The following is a 21,758-nucleotide window of genomic DNA, read 5'->3' as shown; positions in this document are numbered from 1 at the left end:
CGTAGGAGGAAGCGGTGGTAATCCGTCAACATGCGGTGTCTGAGCAGTTCTGGGTAAGCTTTGAAAATGTGAAGAAAATATTTTGAAAATGTGATAGCACTGTCTCGGTTTAGAAACCGGGGTCTGTCTTCAATGTTGCCAGAAGGAGGAATTAATTCCCCTTAAAAATCTCAAAACCCTCCATCTTCAATTGACTCCCACAGACATTTTTCCCAATTTGTGATCATACCTCCTTAAAAATCCACCCTCTGTCAGTGACTCCCATAAAGTTTTGCTGTAAACCTTCCATTGTGTTATTCAAAATCCCCCTGCATTTAGGATTAAATCCTCCAATCTGGCAACCCTGTCTGCCTTTTGAACAGAGAAAAGTGTGACTGGATGTTACTGAACACAAGGGACTTTTTTCTTTCCCTGCATTTTAGCTACATGGGAAACCTGTTCTCTGAAAAATGAGCTGTTAAAAATTAGTAGTTTAATTAGTTTGCAAAAACTAAATTAATAATTTAAAGATTCAAAATTTTATTTCATAATCTAAAACATGCAGGTACGTTTACCTGCCCTATTTAGGCAGCTAAGCCCCTGCTAAATGCTCAGGGGTCACCCTTAGGTGAGCCAAGATGGCGTCTGAATGGATGTGATTGGAATCTGAGCTTGCAGTGTGTGCTCCGTCAAACTGAGAGAATCAGTCGTGTGTGTCTTCATCAGGCAAGCGAGTGTGAATATTAATCAGACCCAGGCTTCGCCAGACTGGGGCAGTGTTCATTTCTCATTAACTTTCCAGTTACAAATCTACCGTTCATCTACCATACGTGCAGGTGGCTGGCTAGTTTAAAGCGACCGTCCACATTAATTTCCTATGTGCTGTGATTAATCCTTTTACTTTCATTTCATTTTTTTTTTTTTTTTTAATCATTTGCTCACCAGCTTGCTAATCGGATGAGTTTACTGACAGATTGATTTTTTTATCACCAAGGAAATAAACTATAGCAGCATAAAAGATTCTCATGGGCATATTTAGTGGCAATCTTAATTAATGTAATGCTTGAATCAATGTATTTATACATTATGAAAGCCGGTATATAATTTTTTTTTTTATGCAACTGTGCATAAATGTATATTGTGACCAGAATACAATGCTGTGAAGTGCCCAAATCTCAGCTGTAGTTCACTCGGCTAACTGACATCGCACTCAGCACTGACCAATAAACCAGATTAATCGCATGCCCCCCCCCCCCCCCCCCCACACTTTTACCTGTACCTACTTGGAAAGGAAAGGGGTGTAAAAGTTAGTTGCGTTAGTGCCGCGAGAGTGCTCTAGTCTCCTTCAAAACACTCACAGCGGGGGGAGAGGACCTTTCACGAGGATGTTTCTGGCATGACTGTTTCCAAAGCAGGCCGCCTGCATGCTGAACACGTCCGTTTAACTGTCGTCCAACTCATGATTCTCCATAAACCCCTTTAATTCTCACACTCACGCTCTCTTTCTCTCTCTCTGTTTCTCTGCTCCTGCTTTTCTGTCCGTCCGTCCGTCCCGGTTTTTTTGTTTGTTCTGTTGCGATTTTCCCGCTCCTGTCTGTAGGAACCTGTCTTTGCTTCCACTTACTCTCCTGCTGCTGTTCCCATTGGTGGTAAATGTCAGTATGTTGACCCCTATAGCCAGGTGAGCACCAGCACAGGGGGCGAGGGTGGAGGGGGGGAGGGGGGGGGGTCGCCAGGGTTACCTGTCTGCCCGTGTCGTCTGATTGGCTGCCTCTGAAACGCTGGTCTGAGCCGGTGACTCCACGCACAGTCACTGCCTGAAGGGGGACAAACATTAATGTATACTGATGCTTATGCAGGGGGAGGGACAGAGAGAGGGGGAGGGGCAGAGAGGGAAAGGGAGGGACAGAGAGAGGGGAGGGGCAGAGAGGGAGAGGGAGGGACAGAGAGAGGATGGGAGGGGCAGAGAGGGAGAGGGAGGGACAGAGAGACTGAGACTGAGAGGGAGGGACATAGATAGAGGGGGTGGGGCTGAGGGATGGGGAGGGGCAGGGAAGGAGGGGGTGGGGCATAGAGAGAGGATGGGAGGGGCAGAGGGGGAGAGGCAGAGAGGGAGAGGGAGGGGAGGAGGGTCAGAAAGAGAGGGGGGCAGAGAGGGAGGGGGAGGCACAGGTGGAGGAGGTGGTGGAATGGAAGTTAAACACTAGTGGTGTGCAAGATGGAGAGACAGGGGCAGGAAATCAGACAGAATTTGAATGTGTAAGATGTATGGACCCGCCCACAGAGAGGCCTTTCTCCAGAGCCCTAACACACTAACACCTTCCTGACACTCTGATGCTGAAGTGCCGCTTGTACGCTCAGTATGATGAAGAGTATATCCCTGCTCCTCCTCATTCTCTCAGTCAGTTTTTATTTGCTCATTTTACCTGGACTTGGTGGACTGAAGTGAAGGTTCAACCTCATCAGCGGCAGTTTGGGGATTGTGGGTTTTCCCCACAGCTTCAGTGAATTTAAGTAACAGATCTTGTTAAAAAAATAAATAAATAAAATGTGCAAGTTCAGTAACTGAAGTGATGAAGTGGTTTAAGAGATGGGTTTTTTGGGAAAGAAATGATGAATGATGTGTCTGGGGTTGCTCTGTCACTTATCAGTGTGTGTGTGTGTGTGTGTGTGTGCGTGTGAGCACGTATGTGTGTGTGTGTGTGTGTGTGTGTGTGTGTGTGTGGTTTGTGTGTGTGTGTGTGTGTGTGTGTGTGCGTGTGAGCGCGTATGTGTGTGTGTGTGTGTGTGTGTGTGTGCGCATGCATGCATACGTATTCCTGAAGACCATGTCGGAGGCAAATACCAAGGACGATGAATGCCTGCAGTCAAGCTTGCTGAATTAATCCTGCTCGTCGCGGGCACTCCCCTCTGCGTACACTAGATGGCGCTGTAGCCACTGGTCTGAGCTTGCTGCCGTACTCTCTGAGTTCTGTGTTTCACACCCGTGCTGTAGTGAGACTCACAGGGCAGATTAACTCATCAGCACCTCGCGTCCCCGCAAAGCCCTTAGCTGTGTGTGAAATGGCCATGTCCTGCAGCGCTGCTTATCGAATCCTGGAGAACGATCTTGGGTTTGTCGACTTAAATCGTTAATACGGGTACTCGGTGGAGAGGGCATTCAGGGTTTTGATTGGTTGGAATGGGGAATGTGATGGTCCTGACCCATCTTGGATCTCAAGTCCTACAGGCCTGCTGTGTCTTTAATTCAATTTTTGATTTATTTATTTTCATTTTGCATTTAAGTGATTGAAGTCATTGGCTGGCTAAATCACATGACATTGCATTACATTTATTTGTCAGACGCCTTTTTTTTCCCAAAGCGACGTACAGTAAGTGCGTACCGAAGGTCATTGGAACAACTACAAAACACAGGTCTGATAAGGTGCAATCTACTCATTATGTAACGTAGTTCTATACAAATCGTTTCCTAAGTCTGGAATGGACTACAGAGAGGGAAGCAGACATGTTTAGATCCTCTGATGAGCGTGCTCTTTTGGCCACGCCGGTCCTTCTAGGGTTTCAGTTAGCGCCGCTTGTGTGGTCCATCTGCGACCCTTGACCTTTGACCTTTTGTCTTGCCGCCCAGAGGACGAGCGAGGAGACGGAGGCCCAGATGACCGTGGAGGAGAGGAAGCGGCTGATCTCTGCGCGGGAGGAGGCGTGGCGGGCCAGGGGTCAGGGCGTGGCCAACGACTCCGGCCAGTTCACCGTGGCCGGGCGCATGGTCAAGAAAGGTCAGAGTTCACCGAAAGGTCAGAGTTCACCGAGCGCTGAGCCCCGGTGTTTTCTCACACCCATTGGCTGAAAAAACATGGCACTTTTTCATGATTTGTTTCGATTCGCAAGCAAGGGCGCGCCTGTCCCGACTGCCATGGGTTCCTGATGTTCAGTCCGAACAGCAGTCCACTAGCGGACCGCTTTGATGGGCCAACTGCGAGACAGGCCCAGTTGCCCAGTCGGTGCCGGACCTCACTAACGCTCTTCTGGCGGAATGGAGGCAAATCCCTGCAGCAGTGCTTCAATATCTAGCATAACACCTTCCCAGAAGAGCGAAGGTTGTTATAGCAGCAAAGGGCAGACCAACTCCATATTAATGCCCATAATTTCAGATGAGATTTTGGATGTCAGGTGTCCACATACCTTTGGCCATGCAGAGTACCTGTATATCCACGGATAGCTCTGGCCTCTGGTCGAAGGGTGTCCCTTTTGGGTTTTGAGGACATACGTTGCTGATCGGGTTCCTGTAGAGGTTTGGGAGCCCCTGTGTTTCTCTCTCGTGGGGCGCACTTCATGTTCTTACGCCCCGGCCTGGTTTCTGCTTTCAGGTTTGGCGCCCCCCGCGGTCACCAGCCCCGCCCTTTCTCCCGTCCCGTCCAAAACCAAGAGCACCAGCCCCGCTGTCACCAAGCCCCAGGAAGGTCAGAGTCACAGTGTCTCCTCTCCTCTCAGTGTTCTTAGTAATGATCACGTTGTGTTGCCAGTGTGGATGTCAGTAATGTCCCTGGTGACTGGTTTTCCATTTCTTTTAAAGTTATTTGCAAGACGGTTTATTTTAAACTTATCGTTTTTTATCTCCTTTCCCAGAAATTGAAGCAAAGCCAGATCTGAACTTGGAATCCGACAAGAAGTTGGACAATTTGGAATCGTTCCTGGACCGATTGAACAGTAAAGGTAATTAACTCCCCTGTCCTCAGTGGTTAGGCGCTGATGAAACTTCAGTGGTCTTGTGTGGGTTTTTCTGACGTCTGTTCTCCCGGGCCCCACCTTTGCGTCTGCCGGTTCAGTGTCTGTGAGTCAGGAGACGACGGTGACGGTGACCGAGAAGGCGGTGAAGGAGGTGATGAAGCTGGACGACGAAGTCTTCTCCAAGTTCTACCGGCACGCCACGGCCGAGCTCCCCGAGGTCACCGGGAGGGTGGAGATCGACGACGACTTCGACGCCATCTTTGGTCCTCAGGCGCCCAAGTAAGGGAGCTTTCTTAATGTGCCTCTTCTGAAAAATTCAGAACCATCCTGAATGGCGGGTGCAGGGTTTTCCCGCTAAAATAATCAATTGAACAGATTTCTCCCCGAGTAAAGATTAGTTGATTGGTAGAGTCGGGTGTTCTTCACCCAAACTGGCCCTAACAAAGCACATCTCATTCAACAGCTAGAGCTCATTTGTCTAACCCTGTTCCTGGAGATCTATCGTCCCGTAGGTTTTCACTCCAACCCTAACAAAGCGCACCTCACTCAACAGCTAGAGATCTCGAGCTCCGAATTAGTCAGGTATGTCAAATTATGGTTTAAACCTACAAGGATGGTAGATCTTCGGGAACACGATTGGTCAGCCCTGCTCAAGCCTAGTGGATGGTAGATCTCCAGGAACAGGGTTGGGCAGCCCTGCTCTAGCTGTCGAATGAGGTGTGCTTTGTTAGGGTTGGAGTGAAAACCCGACAGGATGGTAGATCTCCAGGAACAGGGTTGGGCAACCCTGCTCTAGCTGTCGAATGAGGTGTGGCTTTGTCAGGGTTGAGTTGAAAACCTGCAGGACGCTAGATCTCCAGGACCAATGTTGGTTACCAGCGATGTGTGGAAAGCCTGTGACCCGCAGCGATGCGCTTTTAAAGTGCCGTTTCGGGTTTTCCGGCAGGCTGGTCTCGGCCGTGGTGCAGCACAAGCGGGCCGTGCGCCCGCTCCGGAACGTTCCGTGCTCCCGGAACCCGCTGAAGACCCTGGCGGCCCGGGAGGACATCCGGCAGGAGTACACCGAGCAGCGGCTCAACGTGGCCGCGCTGGAGTCCAGGAGGATCAGCACCGAGAAGAGTGAGCGACCCGCCGCCGTCCGTCCCCGGGGACTGGGGGGAGGGGAACGCACATGTGCTGCAGGGGCTTATGGGAAATCATCCTTTGAGCTCCTGACGTGTGTGTGTCTGTGTGTGTGTGAACAAATACTAAAGCCTGATGGAACTTGTGCTATTAAACGGGGAATAAATTAGTATTGTACAGCTGATATACAGTAAAACATGATGGTTATGCAGATAGTATATGAACAAGTCAACCTGAGTGTGGTAAATCACAACTTAAGGAATTGCCAAGAATGTTTGTATGAACTTCTGAGTGTGCGTGTGAGCGTGTGTGCGTGTGTGTAGGAGCATTTGCGTGTGCACGTGTGTGTGTGTACGTGTCTTTGTTCTTAAACGGTGTCGTCTGTGCTGCAGTGACCAAGAGCTCGAGCTACTCGGAGGTGGCCCTGGCCGGCCTGGCCAGCAAAGAGAACTTCAGCAGCGTTAGCCTGCGCAGCGTTAGCGTCTCTGAGCAGACCAGCAACAACAGCGCCCTGCCCTACAAGAGCGTCATGCTCATGCAGGTCAAAGGTAAGCCTGGCGGTGGCCCGGGGTCAGAGGTCAGTCTCCTGTGGTGGGAAATCTTCGCCCCGGGGCTCACGCATGAAACACTGTACTTGTGTGTGCAGGGGGCTAGAGGCAGGACAATGAGGACCAGTGCAGGGGATTTTGGGTATTCTTGCTTTATTCCTTCCTTCCTAACTTCAGCTGATGAGAGGCCAGGTTGGCTGAGGAGTTAATGTTCTACTCACTGGCATTTAGACCTGTGATTTTAACTAATACTGCACCTTCTGTCTGTTAAACTGGGAATAGGGAAAGTGTGGGTAGAGGGTAGATATTGTGAGGGTAGAGATTTGGGGGGGGGGGGGGTCGTGAGGGTAGGGGATGGAGGTTGTGAAGGTGGCAGTTGTGAGGGTGGTCGTTGTGAGTGCCAAAGGTGGAGTTTGTGAAGAGTGGAGGTTGTTGAGGGTGGACATTGTGAGAGTAGAGGTTGTGAAGGTAGAGGGTAGATGTTGTGAGGGCGGTGAAAGGATGGAGGTTGTATGGAAAGGCAGCAGTGGCATTTAAGGGTGGGGTCTTTGTTTTGTGTTTTGTGACTCCAGGCCGGAGGCATGTCCAGACTAGGCTAGTCGAACCCAGAGCCTCGTCCCTGAACAGCGGAGACAGCTTCCTGCTGGTCACACCGCAGAGCTGCTTCATCTGGAACGGGGAATTCGCCAATGTCATCGAGAGGGCCAAGGTTGGGTCGCTCTGGCAACGGGAGTTATTTTGGGAAGGGTAGGGGTGGGCAGGATGCCTGGCTGTTCTCCACGTCATCTCTGGAATTCAGTTGCAAGTCATGCAGTGTCAGAGGTGTAGGTACCGTTAGCTTTGTTACTCTGACTCTAGCCCATATTCACATACTTTTCCCCCCCATTTCCTCTGGGTTGCCTCCTCATTGTTCCACCACCAGGCAAGCACCAGCTGTTCTCTGTGATGTCATGAGAAGTCTTGTTTAATCTGCTGGGAATAACTTCTGTGCTGTATTTTCAGTTCTTATTGTCCCAAAGTCGGCCTGGGTGTATCCCATGCGTCCATTAAGCTTCCAACTTGTTGCAGCAACCAAAAATAGCTTCTGAATGGCAATAAAAATCTCTTTCATTCACTTCTTTGACTGAGAGAGTAATTTGTTTATTCACTGAAAATGTTTGACTCTTGCGGTTAATTACTCAGGTTGTTCATTAACGTTCGGTGTTTAATTACAGGCCTCGGAGCTCGCCGCGTTCATCCAGACGAAGCGGGATCTGGGCTGCAAGGCGAGCCAGGTGCAGACCATCGAGGAGGGCACGGATGTCGGCAGTCGGGTGGCCGAGGAGTTCTGGAACGTTCTGGGAGGGCAGACCGGCTATCAGTGTACGCTCAACCTTAGCATGGCAGCTACGCTCAACCTTAGCATAGCAGCTACGCTTAGCCTTATCATAGCAGCTACGCTTAGCGTTAGCATAGCAGCTACACTCAGACTTAGTATACTGTAGCAGCTGCACTCAGCCTTAGCATGGCAACTATACTCAGTCTTAGCATAGCAGCTACGCTCAACCTTAGCTTGGCAGCTACGCTCAACCTTAGCATAGCAGCTACACTTAGCATTAGCATAGCAGCTATGCACAGCCTTTGCATGGTAGCTATGCTGAGCCTTAGCATGGCAGCTACACGTAGCCTTAGCATGGCAGCTACGCTCAACCTTAGCATGGCAGCTGTGTAGCACTGTATGATATTACAGCCCCAGGCGTGTTTTTTAAAGTCTGTATGTGTTTTTAGGCATATTCACTAATTATACAAATGGCTGGGTTACACAAAGTAACCTAAACTGAATTTCTTAAGTAAAATATCCAGCTGTACAAACATATTGCATGTAAAACTGTACGCTGTGTAAGTTGTTCTTGGTAAGAGAATTTGCTAAAACTGGGGAAATATAAGCTATGTGGTGGTCACCGGCTGCTGTTGCATGTTGATGTGTTGTAAGAGGAGCACTAAGATGGAGGCTATGTTGATGTTTTGTAAGAGGAGCACTAAGATGGAGGCTATGTTGATGTTTTGTAAGAGGAGCGCTCAGATGGAGGCTATGTTGATGTTTTGTAAGAGGAGCACTAAGATGGAGGCTATGTTGATGTTTTGTAAGAGGAGCACTAAGATGGAGGCTATGTTGATGTTTTGTAAGAGGAGCGCTAAGATGGAGGCTATGTTGATGTTTTGTAAGAGGAGCGCTAAGATGGAGGCTATGTTGATGTTTTGTAAGAGGAGCGCTAAGATGGAGGCTATGTTGATGTTTTGTAAGAGGAGCGCTAAGATGGAGGCTAAGTGGCTCCTCCTCTCTCCTCTCCAGCGGCGGGAAAGCCAGAGGAGGACGAGCTGTACGAGAGTGCCGTCGTGGAGACCAACTGCATCTTCCGCCTGGTGGAGGACAAGCTGGTCCCGGATGACGACTACTGGGGAAAAGCCCCCCGCATCGTCCTCCTGGACTCCAAAGAGGTCAGAGGTCACCCCCGACTCCCAAATAATATTCTCATCTTAAACAATTAGTATATCCTGATCAGTCGAGAACAATGAGGAAAAATCCTGTCCCTTTTTAAAATGGCGGTGTGTTTGGGGTTCCCAGCCTTGCTCTCTGCTGCCCCCTGCAGGTCCTGGTGTTTGACTTTGGCAGCGAGGTGTACGTCTGGCACGGGAAGGACGTGACCCTGGCGCAGAGGAAGGTGGCCTTCCAGCTGGCCAAGCACCTGTGGAACGGCACCTTCGACTACACCAACTGCGACATCAACCCGCTGGACCCGGGGGAGTGCAACCCGCTCATACCCAGGCAGGTCACCTCCGTCCTGGGCCGGAGTTCGAGCACGACCCCCTCCAATTTAACCCATAACCCTCCCCCCATCTGGAGTACCTTCTCATATTTTTAGACTAATTCCAAAGGTGTTGGTGTGAGGTACGGAGTCGAAATGTCATTAGGAAGTCAATCTGTCACCCTTGGGCCTGAGTGGAGTGGTTTTGGGGGGGGGGGTTGGAGGAGCCCTCTGCCCCTCATCCTGAGTGTCCCGTGCCCTCTTTCTGTGCAGGAAGGGTCAGGGCCGTCCCGACTGGGCCATTTTTGGGCGGCTGACGGAGCACAACGAGACCACCCTATTCAAGGAGAAGTTCCTGGACTGGGCCGAGAAGACGACGAGGTCGTCGCCGAAGAACGACAACGAGCAAGTGTGTGAGCAGAGGGTAGGCGTCTCGTCCTCTCTCTCTCTCTCCCTCTATCTCCTGCTCTCAAATTCAAATTCAAATTCAAATTCAAATGCTTTATTGGCATGACATATTTAAAAATACATATTGCCAAAGCGTAGTGACAACAGCAATCAACTAAGTAAGAATATATAATCAAAAGAAGACAAGCAGCATCAATGATAACAGCACAAATGACAGGAACATAATACTTATCTATTAACTGAATTAAACTAATTATATTATATACATGCACACATACACACACATACATATATATATATATACATACATATACACATATACATATATATATACACATACATGTACATATATTAACGACCATACACACAACACACAACCACACACACCTATAACATACGCACCATAACTCATACAAACACTATAGTATATACTACATCCAATTACAGTACATGACCTTGATCCCTCTCTCCTCTTCCTCATTCACCCCTCTCTCCTCATCCCTCCTCTTCTCTCCCTCCTCGTCTTTCGTCGCACTCCTGCTTCTCTCTCTCCGCGTCCTCCTCACCCTCATATCTCCTGCCTCTCTCTCTCTCCTCCTCTCTCTCTCCTCTCCCTCTCTCTCTCTCTCACTTTCTCTCTCTCTCCTCTCTCTCTCTCCTCTCTCTCTCTCTCTCTCTCTCTCTCTCTCTCTCTCTCTCTCCTCTCTCTCTCTCTCTCTCTCTCTCTCCTCTCTCTTCCTGTCTCGCTCTCTCTCCCTCTCGCTCCTGCTCTCTCTCTCTCTCTCTCTCTCTCCCCCTCTCTCCCTCTCCCTCTCTCTCTCTCTCTCTCTTTCCCCCTCTCGCTCCTGCTTTCTCTCTCTGGGAGGAAAACTGTCAGTTTCGACAAGAGCTCAGCAGTCCCTGTGATTGCTGGTCTGTTCTCTTAGTGGAACCACTTTTTCTCCAGAGAGGAGCAGGGCTGCTGGGTGGCTTATACTGTTAAAGCACTGGTTCAGTGTGTAGATGGGCCCTGTGGTCTGATATCTGTTAAGGCTCTGTTCCACACTACTCTGTTCCAAGTCTACACCATGCTATGATGACTGTGGCCATTGCTGGTCTTAGATAAACCTCCCAATGTTGCAATGACTGTTGTGACATCAGCATGATGAGTGTTTTTTTTCATTGGGATTAGAATGGGGAGGGGGGGAGCATTTTTAAAGGAACAACTATGGTCAGGCATAACCACACGTGGTCCTAACCCTCACCCCCGTGTCCCCCCCCCCCCAGGAGCAGCCGAGGGGGCCGGACTGCCAGCCCTACAACGCCACGCTGATGCTGCCGGTGCTGCTGACGCCGGTGGGCATGGTGCTGGAGGGCGTGGACGTGGGGCGGGGCTACGGCCGGGTGGAGGGGCCGGACCGCCGGCAGCTGGAGATCGCCACGCTGTCGGTGGACGTCTGGCACATCCTGGAGTTCGACTACAGCCGGCTGCCCAAGCAGAGCATCGGCCAGTTCCACGAGGGCGACACCTACGTGGTCAAGTGGAGGCACATGGTTAGCGCGGCAGGTCAGTGCCCCCCCCCGCCCCCCACCCCTCCCAAAAAAAACCACACCCCAGAACCCTGACTCACTGTGGGCTGCGCTCATGTCACATGTTTGTGCATCAATATCTGTTTTATTTTGCCCTGGTCATTGTTTTTGTTCTGATCATTAACACCATGGGAGTGTATTAGAAACTTTCCATATCTCTGCACATATGGAAGAGACATCTGAATGTTTGGTAAAAACCAAGAGCTGATTTAATGCTAGATGTGTGTATGTGTGTGCGTGCGTGCGTGTCTGCCTGTGTGTGTCTCTCTCTGCGTGCGTGTGTGTCTGTGTGTGTGTGTGTGTGTGTGTGTGCGCGTGCATGCATGTGTGTGTGTGTGTGTACCCGTGTCCCTGCGCAGTGGGGAAGAGGCAGAACCCGGAGCAGGTGCGCACTGTGGCGGCTGGGCGGGAGAGGTGTGCTTATTTCTTCTGGCAGGGCCGCAACTCCACGGTGAGCGAGAAGGGCACCTCCGCCCTGATGACCGTGGAGCTGGACGAGGAGCGGGGAGCGCAGGTACGCTGCCCGTCTGCACCTGTGTACCTGCACACCTGTACACCTGTACTCCTACCAACGGCACAGCGGTCGCACTTACCGTGTACACATGTACACCTGCACACCTGTACATCTGTACTCTTACCAACCGCACAGTGACCGTCTGCACCTGTACATCTGTACTCTTACCAACCATATAGTGACCGCACTGACCATGTACACCTGTACACCTGTACTCTTACCAACCGCACAGTGACCACACTGACCATGTACACCTGTACTCTTACCAACCGCACAGCGATCGTACTGACCATGTACACCTGTACACCTGTACTCTTACCAACCGCACAGCGACCGCACTGACCGTGTACACCTGTACACCTGTATTCTTACCAACCGCACTGTGACCGCACTGACCGTGTACACCTGTACACCTGTATTCTTACCAACCGCACTGTGACCGCACTGACCGTGTACACCTGCACTCTTGCCAACCGCACAGCGATCGTGCTGACCGTTTGTACCCGTACACCTGTACACATACCAACCACACAACGACACTGATACTGACCAATCACACATCAACCACATTCAAAACCACGTTTATAGTATGGGAATGTATGAGGGGGAGAAAATGTACTTAAATGGGAAAATATTTTTCAGTCTTTCTGTGGGTCCGCTGGGACTGCCGAGTCTCTGAGGGACCCCCTGATTTTTACGTGGTGTGCCCCCCTTCCCCCCCCCCCAGGTCCAGGTGCAGCAGGGGAAGGAACCCCCCTGCTTCCTGCAGTGCTTTAACGGGGGGATGATCGTGCACTCTGGAAAACGAGAGGAGGAAGAGGAGAACACGCAGAGTAAGAGCAGCCATCTTTTCTTCTCCCCTCTTGCCTGTAAAACTGAAATAATTTTTATCATAATAATCCATATCTCCATAAACTTAAATAAGTAAACTTAAATAATCTTTATTATCATAATCTGTATCTCCATTGGGTGGAAAGATAAAATAATTACTATTAATAATTTAAAATAATTTTTATTTAAATGGACTGTTCCCTTGCAGACGAGTGGCGGCTGTACTGTGTGCGGGGGGAGACTCCGCAGGAGGGCCACCTGCTGGAGGTGGCGTGTCACTGCAGCAGCCTGCGTTCTCGCGGCTCCATGATCCTGCTGAGCGTGACCCACGCGGTCATCTACCTGTGGCACGGCTGCAAGACGCAGGAGCACACGCGCACCGTGGGCCGCACGGCAGCCAATAAGATCAAAGAGCAGTGAGTCTGCCGCCTGACCACGCCCTCTGCCTCCTCTAGACCCGCCCCTGTCCTGCCCCCTGCCCTGACCATGCCCCTCTTTTCTGTCCCCCTTGTCCCGCCTCACGCCCCACCCCCTCCCCATGTTCCACCCTCTGCCCCACTGCATCCCCATCCCCTGTTTCACCCCCCCTCATCCCTCCCCCTGTCCCACCCCCTCTCCTCTTCCGCCAATGCCCCACCCCATCTCCCTTGTTCTAGGCTGAGCAGATTAACTTGCCAAGGGTTTTGTAGAAAGTCTTCAGAGTTTATTTTATTTATTTTTTTAACTGCCTGTCAAAATTCTTATAAATAAATGAAATGTTATGTAAGCCTGTGAGCTGGCCAGTCTTCCAAACCTTTTAAACCATGGCAACCGTTTCCATGCCCACAGGTGTCCACTGGAGGCGGGACTTCACAGCAGCAGCAAAGTAACCATTCACGAATGTGACGAGGGGGCGGAGCCTGTGGGCTTCTGGGAGGCCCTGGGGAGGAGGGACCGCAAGGCCTACGACTGCATGCTGCAAGGTACGCTAGCGCAGGCTAGCCTCTAATGGGGAATGCAAATGGGGAAAACCCACTAGCGCAGGCTAGCCTCTGCCTGGTGACTCTAATGGGGAATGCTAACGGGAAAAACCTGCTAGTGCAGGCTAGCCTCTGACCTGTGACTCTAATGGGGAATGCTAACGGGAAATACACACTAGGCTAGCCTCTGACCTGTGACTAATGGAGAATGCTAACAGGAAGTGCATGCTAGTCTCTGACCTGCAAATCTAATGGGGAATACAAAGGGAAAACCCGCAAGCGCAGGCTAGCCATGACCTGCGACTCTTTTTATGGTGTAGCTGCGTTCGTCTCGTTTCAGATCCAGGGAAGTTCAACTTCACTCCCAGGTTGTTCCAGCTGTCCAGCTCCTCGGGGGAGTTCGTTGCCGTGGAGTACTTCTGCCCGTCCCGAGTCCCTGAGCTGGTCAACTCCCTGCCCTTCCTGCAGGAGGACCTGTACATGGCGCCTCAGCCAGGTACACTGACGCCCTCTTCCTTCCTCTTCCTGTCAGCTGACCACACCCTCTTCCTGTCAGTTGACCACACCCTCTCCCTTCCTCTTTCTGTCAGCTGACCACACCCTCTCCCTTCTTCTTCCTGTCAGCTGACCACACACTCTCCCTTCCTCTTCCTGTCAGCCAACCACACTCTCTTCCTGTCAGCTGATCACACCCACTCCCTTCCTCTTCTTGTAACAGCTGACCACAGCCACTCCCTTCCTCTTCCTGTCAGCTGACCACACGCTCTCTCTTCCCCTTCCTGTGTGGCAGCCCTGTTCCTGGTGGACAACCTCCACGAGGCGTACCTGTGGCAGGGCTGGTGGCCTCAGGACGACGAGGCCCCCGGCTCCGCCCGCATCCGCTGGGACTCGGACAGGAAGTGCGCCATGGAAACTGTGCTGCAGTACTGCAGAGGTGAGGGCCGGGCCTCAAAATGGCTGATTACTGGCTAATGGCAATCGGAGTATATTTTTAATAGTTTGTTTGTACTCCGGTTATCTGAAGGGGAGAGGTTGCTTTGCTTTTCGAGTCGGCTGAGTGAAAGGGATTCTGGGAATGCTGTTGGGATTTGTAGTCCTGCACACTGATGGCGTGATTGGAATGCGTGCGCCACTGTGTGGGGAGTTATGCAGAGATATCTGATAAAAAATAAAATCTAAAATATCACAATCTGCGCATGCTTAGCATTCATTAAACAGTGACTAATGAATTTGATTGGTGGGGTAACAATCACCAATGTTCAGGGTACTACTTTATTTGAATTTGGACATTATTTCATGACATATTTACATAGGATGTACTCTGCCTGTCCACCCCAGCACCAAATCAGAGCATCATTTAGATTGAATTGAATCCCCTCTTAAGTGTCTTCAGTTCTGATGAGTTTCTCCTCTTCTGTCTCTCAGAGAAGAGCGAGACGAAGCCGCAGAAGTCGTACCTGATCCACGCCGGGCTGGAGCCGCTCACCTTCACCAACATGTTCCCCTGCTGGGAGCACCGGGAGGACGTGGCCGAGATCACCGAGAGGGTAGGGCCCCGACCGCCAACCGCCACCGACCGCCGACCGCCGTCCTCACGCGCCGACCCCGGGGTCTGTGAGCGCGTTGACCGTTCTCTCAAGCAGCTGTTTCAGCTGACTGTGCAGTTAACATCACACACTTCTGTTCTGTTCCGTGTGGTCAACATCACACACGTTTGGCGTTCCACACCATTGAGTAAACTCAGCGTGTCGAGGCCAATGGATTTAACTTCATGTGTATGCAGTACTTACATGGTGAAATTCTGTGGATTGATGCATATACATGTGAGCCCTGAATCTCTAGCCAGCTTATTTTGGCCCAACCCTGTTTCTGGAGATCTACCATCCTGTAGGCTTTAACTCCAGCCCCAACAAAGCTACACATCATTCAACAGCTGAAGATTTTTTTGAGCTGTTAAATAGTGAGGTGTGCCAAATTAGGGGTTTGAGTGAAACCCTACAGGACAGTAGGCCTCCAGATGCAGAGTTGGTTACCACTGCCCTAGAGCATCCGTATTTGAACAGGATGTCAGGTTGTGTTGCAATAAGGTGCAGCAGTTCGCATGAAAATGCATTCGCTCGTTAAGTGGGTTCAGAAAGTTTGGGGCCCCCCCCTCACCCAGAGCGCCCCTCTCCCTGTGTCCTCAGGAGGCGGAGGTGTGTAACCAGATCATCCTGGTAGAGGACGTCCTGGCCAGGCTGTGCCAGAACATCTACCCCCTGAACAAGCTGCTGGCGCGCCCCCTCCCTGAGGGGGTGGATCCCCTGCACCTGGAGCTCTACCTGTCGGATGAGGACTTTGAGGTGAGGCCATGCCCCCTTACATGCAGGTCCATCCATCTTACCCATAATTCCCATGTGAAAGTGCTCAGTCCCAGCGATGTGCAGAAAGGGCTTCTGGGATTTTGTGGCAACTTGTTCTCTTCCTTATTTCTGCTCTTACAGTAATTTTTTTTTTTGATCTAAATTTTTCACTGAACGGAAGACAGACAGAATGTGTCTGTAGGGGCTCTCTAGTGATGACCCCAGGCTGGGCTCTGATTGGTCACAGCTGTAGGGGCCCTCCAGTGATAACCCCAGGCTGGGCTCTGATTGGACAGCTCTCCAGGCTGGGCTCTGATTGGTCACAGCAGTAGGGACTCTCTCTCTGCTCTCAGCTGCAGGACCAGGCTTGTCTCGTTAGAGCTGTGCAGCAGGGTAATTAAAGACAGCGATGTCCTAATTATAGAGGACAGATAGGGTTGTCACAATGTGTGTCACATGCTGTTTGGTGTTTTACATAGTATGGAAAAGGCTGGTTAAAAATGTGCCTTTTCTGTGTTAGCATTCAGGATGGTCTCATTTTCACACAACTGGAAAAATCCTAGTTGTGCCTCGAAAGAAAAATATTTGTTCTGGAATGTGGATGTGTAAGAAAATGTCAAATGTACCTCCTCTTGCTTGTTGTGTGCTATGAAAACCAAGGCTTTGGTTAACCGCTGACCTTTGACCTCACCTTTCAGGATGTAGGGGCTTCTGGGAAGGTGAGTCCCATGTGTTATTGGGGGTGGGGGGGCGTGGCTACACACAGCCCCCGCCCACTAACCTCTGACTGTTCTGCTCCACCTGCAGGAATTCCCCCTTGCCTGCCACACCTTTTCCCCCCACCTTCCTCCTGACCTTCCTCTTCCTCTTTCACAGCTGCTCCTCAGCACTCCTGTTCTGCACGGGGTTTTGACCACGGAAGAGTCTGGTTCAGATTAACTGTGTCTCTCGAGTTTTAGACCTTTTAGTCCGTATGTCCGTAGCTGGGTGGCATGTTTAATACAGCTGTAACTCGACTTGGATTCCTCCAAGGTTAGGTGCTACAGCACACGCATGGAACTGGATGCCCTCTCACTACATGACTTTGGTGCCATAGATCACTGATCACGCTAATTCTCTAGTGTGTGTCTGTCTGTGTGTGTTTTTTTAAGTGTCCCACCCTCTGAAGTTGTGTCACTTTCAGGTTCACTGGGTCAACATTCAGGCTGAAACTCTGGCCTCTTGTCACTCAGAATGTTTGATGTAATTAAAATGCACATGCATCACATGAGGAATCACATGATTATCATCAGATGATAGACTGGAATTGAATGGTGCAAATTTTGCAGGATTAAAATACAAAAGTTGGCAAAAAAACCTGCTGTGTCAAGAGTGTTAAAATCTCTGTGTGTCCCTGACATACTGATGTACCCAACACTTTGGCTTCTGGTTGAGATGTTTAGGTCCTGAAAAAAATCTGTGTATTAACTGACTGGTCTGTAATAATCAGGGGGACTCAGCCCCCTGAGCAGACCAGCTGCTCCCTGTAAACCCCGGTGTGCCTGTTTTTTGGGTTTCTCAGAAAGCGCTGGACATGACGAGAGAGGAGTACGCCGGACTCCCGGGCTGGAAGCAGGTCAACGTGAAGAAGGCCAAGGGACTGTTCTGATTGGGACTTGACTGAGTTTGGGGGGAAGACCGTCGCCGTGACGACGGTCGCCGTGAGGCGTGGAATGGGACTGGGCGGTTGCCGGGGGGGTTGACCCGGACCGTGAGAGTGCTCTGGAACGGGCCGTCCCGTACAGGGGGGAGGAGAGCGGCTGGGACTGAACTTTAGGATCTCTATGGGCGTCCGCCTCTAGTATTAAAAAAAAAAAATTTATAATAATGATAATAATGCTTCATTTGTACTTCGAAGTTTTGAGAATCCCAAGAAGGTTTGCGTGCTCCCCCCCCCTCCCAAAAGGCACAGTGTGGCCCCCCCCCCCCCCCCTTGTTTTTAACACGCATAGATGAATCCTGTACATGCACTTACTGTACAGGTGGGTGTTTTATCGTATCACACAAGTGTTGTCAAAGGCAGCACCTGGCCATGTGTCTTTAAGGTCCTTTTCTTCTTCTGTTGTGTGTGTGTGTGTGTGTGTGTGTGTGCGTGAGCGTGTGTGTTTGTGCGTTATAAATAATTAATATTTATGTAAACACCATAGAAGGGGGGGGGGGTTCGGGGGGAAAGTACCCCAGTCTGATGTAATCACTCCGGGGGGGATGAGGGGAAGGGGGGGGGGGGGTCGTGCCATGTTGGTTTTTCTGACGCCTGTTTGCCCCCAGGCCTACTTTTAGCTACGCATCCGGAATGATCCACGGCCCTCTCCACACCTTTTCTGGGTGCTGAGATCAACGACAGCGTATTTTAAAAGGCATGGAATTTGAAAATATATATATATATAAATATACATTTTAATGTATAGTGCCTTGCTTTTTGTGTACAGTTTATATACAGAAAGATTCTAGTCTGCATTTTGAAGACTGTTTTGTGATAAAAAGAAATTAGGAAATAAAAACACAATGTTAAAATCCCGGGATTTCTGCTTGGTCTGTTTTGTGGTGGAAGATTGTTTTGGCTGCGTGAAAATGAGAGCGAGTATGGGAAACGTTTTTATTGGAATTGTCCGTTTGAGCTTAAATTTGGACCTGGGTTTACCCCTTTAAGGTCACAAATATGTGATTAGAATGTTCCTCTAATCAGTGAGCATTCTAATGCTGACGTAACAATCACTACTGGTAACTGAAAGTAATTAAGTTCTAGAACACCGACTTAGAATTTTTTCGAAAAAAAAAAGCATTCCAAGAAACTGACTCGTGAAAGGTTGAGCGTGTCACCTGCATGAGATCAGTGCGTAATCATTAGACCTCTCGTTTAAGCTGCCTTGCTGTTTGGGTGCAGTGTTTCATATGTCCAGCAGGGGGTGTCCAAAGCAAGATAAGAAACAAACACCAGATAAGAAGTGCCCGCTTCTGAGAGTGCTTTTAACTGGCCACACTTGAAAGGTGAGTTGTCCAATGAGGGCAAAGCTTTGTTTTCTCCCGACTGACCAACATGTAACTGGCAGACAGATAACTGAAGCCTGCGATGAGGAAGCACGTGATTTACAATGGTTCGCCATTCTCTTTCGATTACAAGACAGCATTGTAATTATATTGCCTGGCTTCGGTTTGATTTGTTTTGCAATTACCTCTGAGCTAGGTGTTGTGATATCTGTGGACTTGTCGTCGTCAGTCGTAACTCACGCGGTGGCTCTTCGGCTGTAAACGCATTTCGCGGCTGTCCTGACCCGTTCCACGTTTAATTAACGTGCCGTAAATACTGCCATGTAAATTCATATGACAACCCTTCCTGTGTATTAGCATTTTTAGGTGTGTGCATGTGTGTGTGGTGTGTGTGTGTGTATGTGTGTGAGAGAGAGAGAGCATGTGTGTTTTTGTGTATGTGTGTATGTGTATGTGTGTGTGTGTGTGCGAGAGAGAGAGAGAGAATGTGTGTGTTTTTGTGTGTGTGTGTGTGTGTGTGTGTGCGTGCGCGCGCGTGTGTGTATGTGTATGTGACAGAGAGAGAGCATGTGTGTGTGTGTGAGAGAGAGAGAGAGAGCATGTGTGTGTGTGTTTTTGTGAGTGTGTGTGTGTGTGTGTGTGTGTGTGTGTGTGTGTGTGAGAGAGCATGTGTGTGTGTGTGTTTTTGTGAGTGTGTGTGTGTGTGAGAGAGAGAGCATGTGTGTGAGCATGTCTGTGTGTGAGAGAGAGAGCATGTGTGTGTGTTTTTGTGAGTGTGTGTGTGTGTGTGTGTGTGTGTGAGAGAGAGAGAGCATGTGTGTGAGCGTGTCTGTGTGTGTATGTGTGTGTGTGTGTGTGTGTGTGTGAGAGAGAGAGAGCATGTGTGTGTGTGTGCGCGCGTGTGTGTGTATGTGTATGTGAGAGAGAGAGAGCATGTGTGTGTGTGTTTTTGTGAGTGTGTGTGTGTATGTGTGTGAGAGAGAGAGAGAGCATGTGTGAGCATGTTTGTGTGTGTTCAGCTGTTGGTGCTGGGAGATTTGTCACCTTCCTGCACTCCTAATCCACACCGAATGCTACATCGCTTTTTTTTTGTGATTTAACCCTGTTTGCTCGCAAACCACACTGCTCTCTGATTGGTGCGTACACTTCTCCACATGACAGGGCCAGAGCCAATCGGAGCGAAGCGTGGCTTGTTTAATCAGTGCTGTCCCCTCTTGACAAATTGGTGCGTGTTCAGCGGCACCTGCATCCGGGGGCTTCGCGTTACCATGACACAGTAATTAAGGCCCGTCGGACTTCCTAAATGGCTCTTTTGAGGAGGGCTTGGGTGGTAATGAGATGTGTGGTGTGTGTGTGTGCCACCGAAGCTATAATCAGCAACAGGAAGAGGAGGGGAGATTTATCTGCAGTTACTGAACTATCGTGAAATGCCGTTATTATCTCGGTTAAAGGTTTAATTTTTACACGGCAGGGTTTGCCGGTGCCAGAGGTCAGAGTGGATGGGGTGTGGGAGACAATTTAAAATGGGGAGGGGGGGGCGGGGTTTGAAGAACATTTGAGGTGAACAAAATAACAGGCACCAGCACCTGGTAGCATTTTTCCTAGATAAATTAAAGCCCACGTGTGCTACACACGGCCGGTTCTACGCAAAGGCGGTCGCCTAGGGCGTCATCTGAAATGGGGGGGGGGGGGATACGCACCCCCACCCGCCCCCGCACCCCTGTTATCTCCTCTACGACGGCACAAAAGGCTGCCCGCGGGAGATGTACTAGGAGGAGTAGCAGCCTACAGAGGAACTGCACGACTGCGGCCATGCTGGGTTTTTTTTTGGGCCGAGCTTTCTCCGGCTCTCTGTCTCCGAGCGCGCGCTGGCTTCACAAAGCTCGGAGAAGGTGCTGCGCTAACAGCCCGCCGCGCTGGAGCGTTAGCCTAGCGCCGGAGCGTTAGCCTAGCGACGTTCCCCCCGCTAAACCACAGATGCGCTGGCTCAATGAGCCGCGGCGCGGCGCGCAATTCAAAACATTACTTAGCGCCGATAGCGCCGCTCCGCGTGAGAGACGAACGGGGGCACCCGGCAGCCCAGGTGCGCAGGTGAAGCGATTTGGGAAACGGGGGTGGGGGGGCTGGGGGGGGAGTGAGGACACGGTCAGCTGTCCTGCCGAAACCCCTTTTAAAGCGTCTGCCGCTGCTTTGCCCGTTAGCCAGATTAGCATAATGTTTACGATGCTAATTTGATGCGGTGTCGCCGTCGCAAAAATGCCGGCCGTTAAGGCTAACCGGCGCTAGCTCGTAGCGCGCGCTCCTGGATCGCCGCCAACGTAGCGGATTTCATTGTTTTCCATCTTAAAAAAAGAAACAAAAACAAAACAAAGACTCTGTTGTGCTTAACGGCATTTAGCGGTCATCTGCGTGCTGCATAAACAGGCCTTTCTGTCCTGTCTGAAGAACACTGGGGAGCGCCTTCAAAAGACAAACCCGCCTCGTGATTTATGTTAAATATCGGCAGCGACCCGCACCAATTATCTTGTTTGCAGCTGAATTGATTTACAGGCATTTATCCAGAGTGACTTACACAACTTAAAAAATTTTTTTTTTTTAATTTTACATATTTACATTTGCGTCCATTTATACAGCTGGATATATGCTGAAGCAATGCAGGTTAAGTACAAGGGTACAATGGCAGTGTCCTGCCCTGGAATCGAACCTGCAACCTTTTGGTTACAAGCCCAGTTCCTTACCCTCTATGCTACACTGCCGCCCAGTCCTCTGCGGGTTTATGCTGTGGAGAGGGGATTCGTTCTGCCTACTTTAATAGCGTTTCCACTCCTTCTTTTTTTGGATGGATGGAGTACAGGAAGTAAGAGTAAATATCTCTACACACAGGAATTCTGGGTCCATAAAATGTGCAGCTGGACAAGTGTTTTCGGGATAGGGCAATGCTTTGT

General features: G+C 50.2%; 1 protein-coding gene across 1 annotated transcript in view; it reads left to right on the top strand.

Moving 5' to 3' along the window:
• LOC135260525 (supervillin-like) overlaps window positions 1–18,342 on the top strand; it is a 53,366-nt gene extending 35,024 nt beyond the window's left edge. Inside the window, 24 exon segments of the mRNA XM_064345809.1 lie at window positions 6–53; window positions 1,580–1,660; window positions 3,608–3,755; window positions 4,347–4,439; window positions 4,606–4,692; window positions 4,806–4,986; window positions 5,654–5,826; window positions 6,222–6,377; window positions 6,950–7,086; window positions 7,592–7,739; window positions 8,710–8,855; window positions 9,008–9,187; window positions 9,441–9,587; window positions 10,838–11,117; window positions 11,500–11,654; window positions 12,382–12,487; window positions 12,694–12,901; window positions 13,314–13,447; window positions 13,785–13,940; window positions 14,235–14,378; window positions 14,870–14,991; window positions 15,631–15,786; window positions 16,485–16,505; window positions 17,348–18,342. Coding sequence (XP_064201879.1) covers window positions 6–53; window positions 1,580–1,660; window positions 3,608–3,755; window positions 4,347–4,439; window positions 4,606–4,692; window positions 4,806–4,986; window positions 5,654–5,826; window positions 6,222–6,377; window positions 6,950–7,086; window positions 7,592–7,739; window positions 8,710–8,855; window positions 9,008–9,187; window positions 9,441–9,587; window positions 10,838–11,117; window positions 11,500–11,654; window positions 12,382–12,487; window positions 12,694–12,901; window positions 13,314–13,447; window positions 13,785–13,940; window positions 14,235–14,378; window positions 14,870–14,991; window positions 15,631–15,786; window positions 16,485–16,505; window positions 17,348–17,434 — 3,294 coding nt within the window. The 3' untranslated portion in view covers window positions 17,435–18,342.
• Window positions 18,343–21,758: the final 3,416 nt, after the last annotated feature.

This window comes from Anguilla rostrata, chromosome 8, assembly GCF_018555375.3.
Source record: "Anguilla rostrata isolate EN2019 chromosome 8, ASM1855537v3, whole genome shotgun sequence".
In the NCBI taxonomy this organism is placed as follows: domain Eukaryota; kingdom Metazoa; phylum Chordata; class Actinopteri; order Anguilliformes; family Anguillidae; genus Anguilla; species Anguilla rostrata.
The sequence above is the reverse complement of the archived record's forward strand: the minus strand, read 5'-3'. Positions and strand labels throughout refer to the sequence as shown.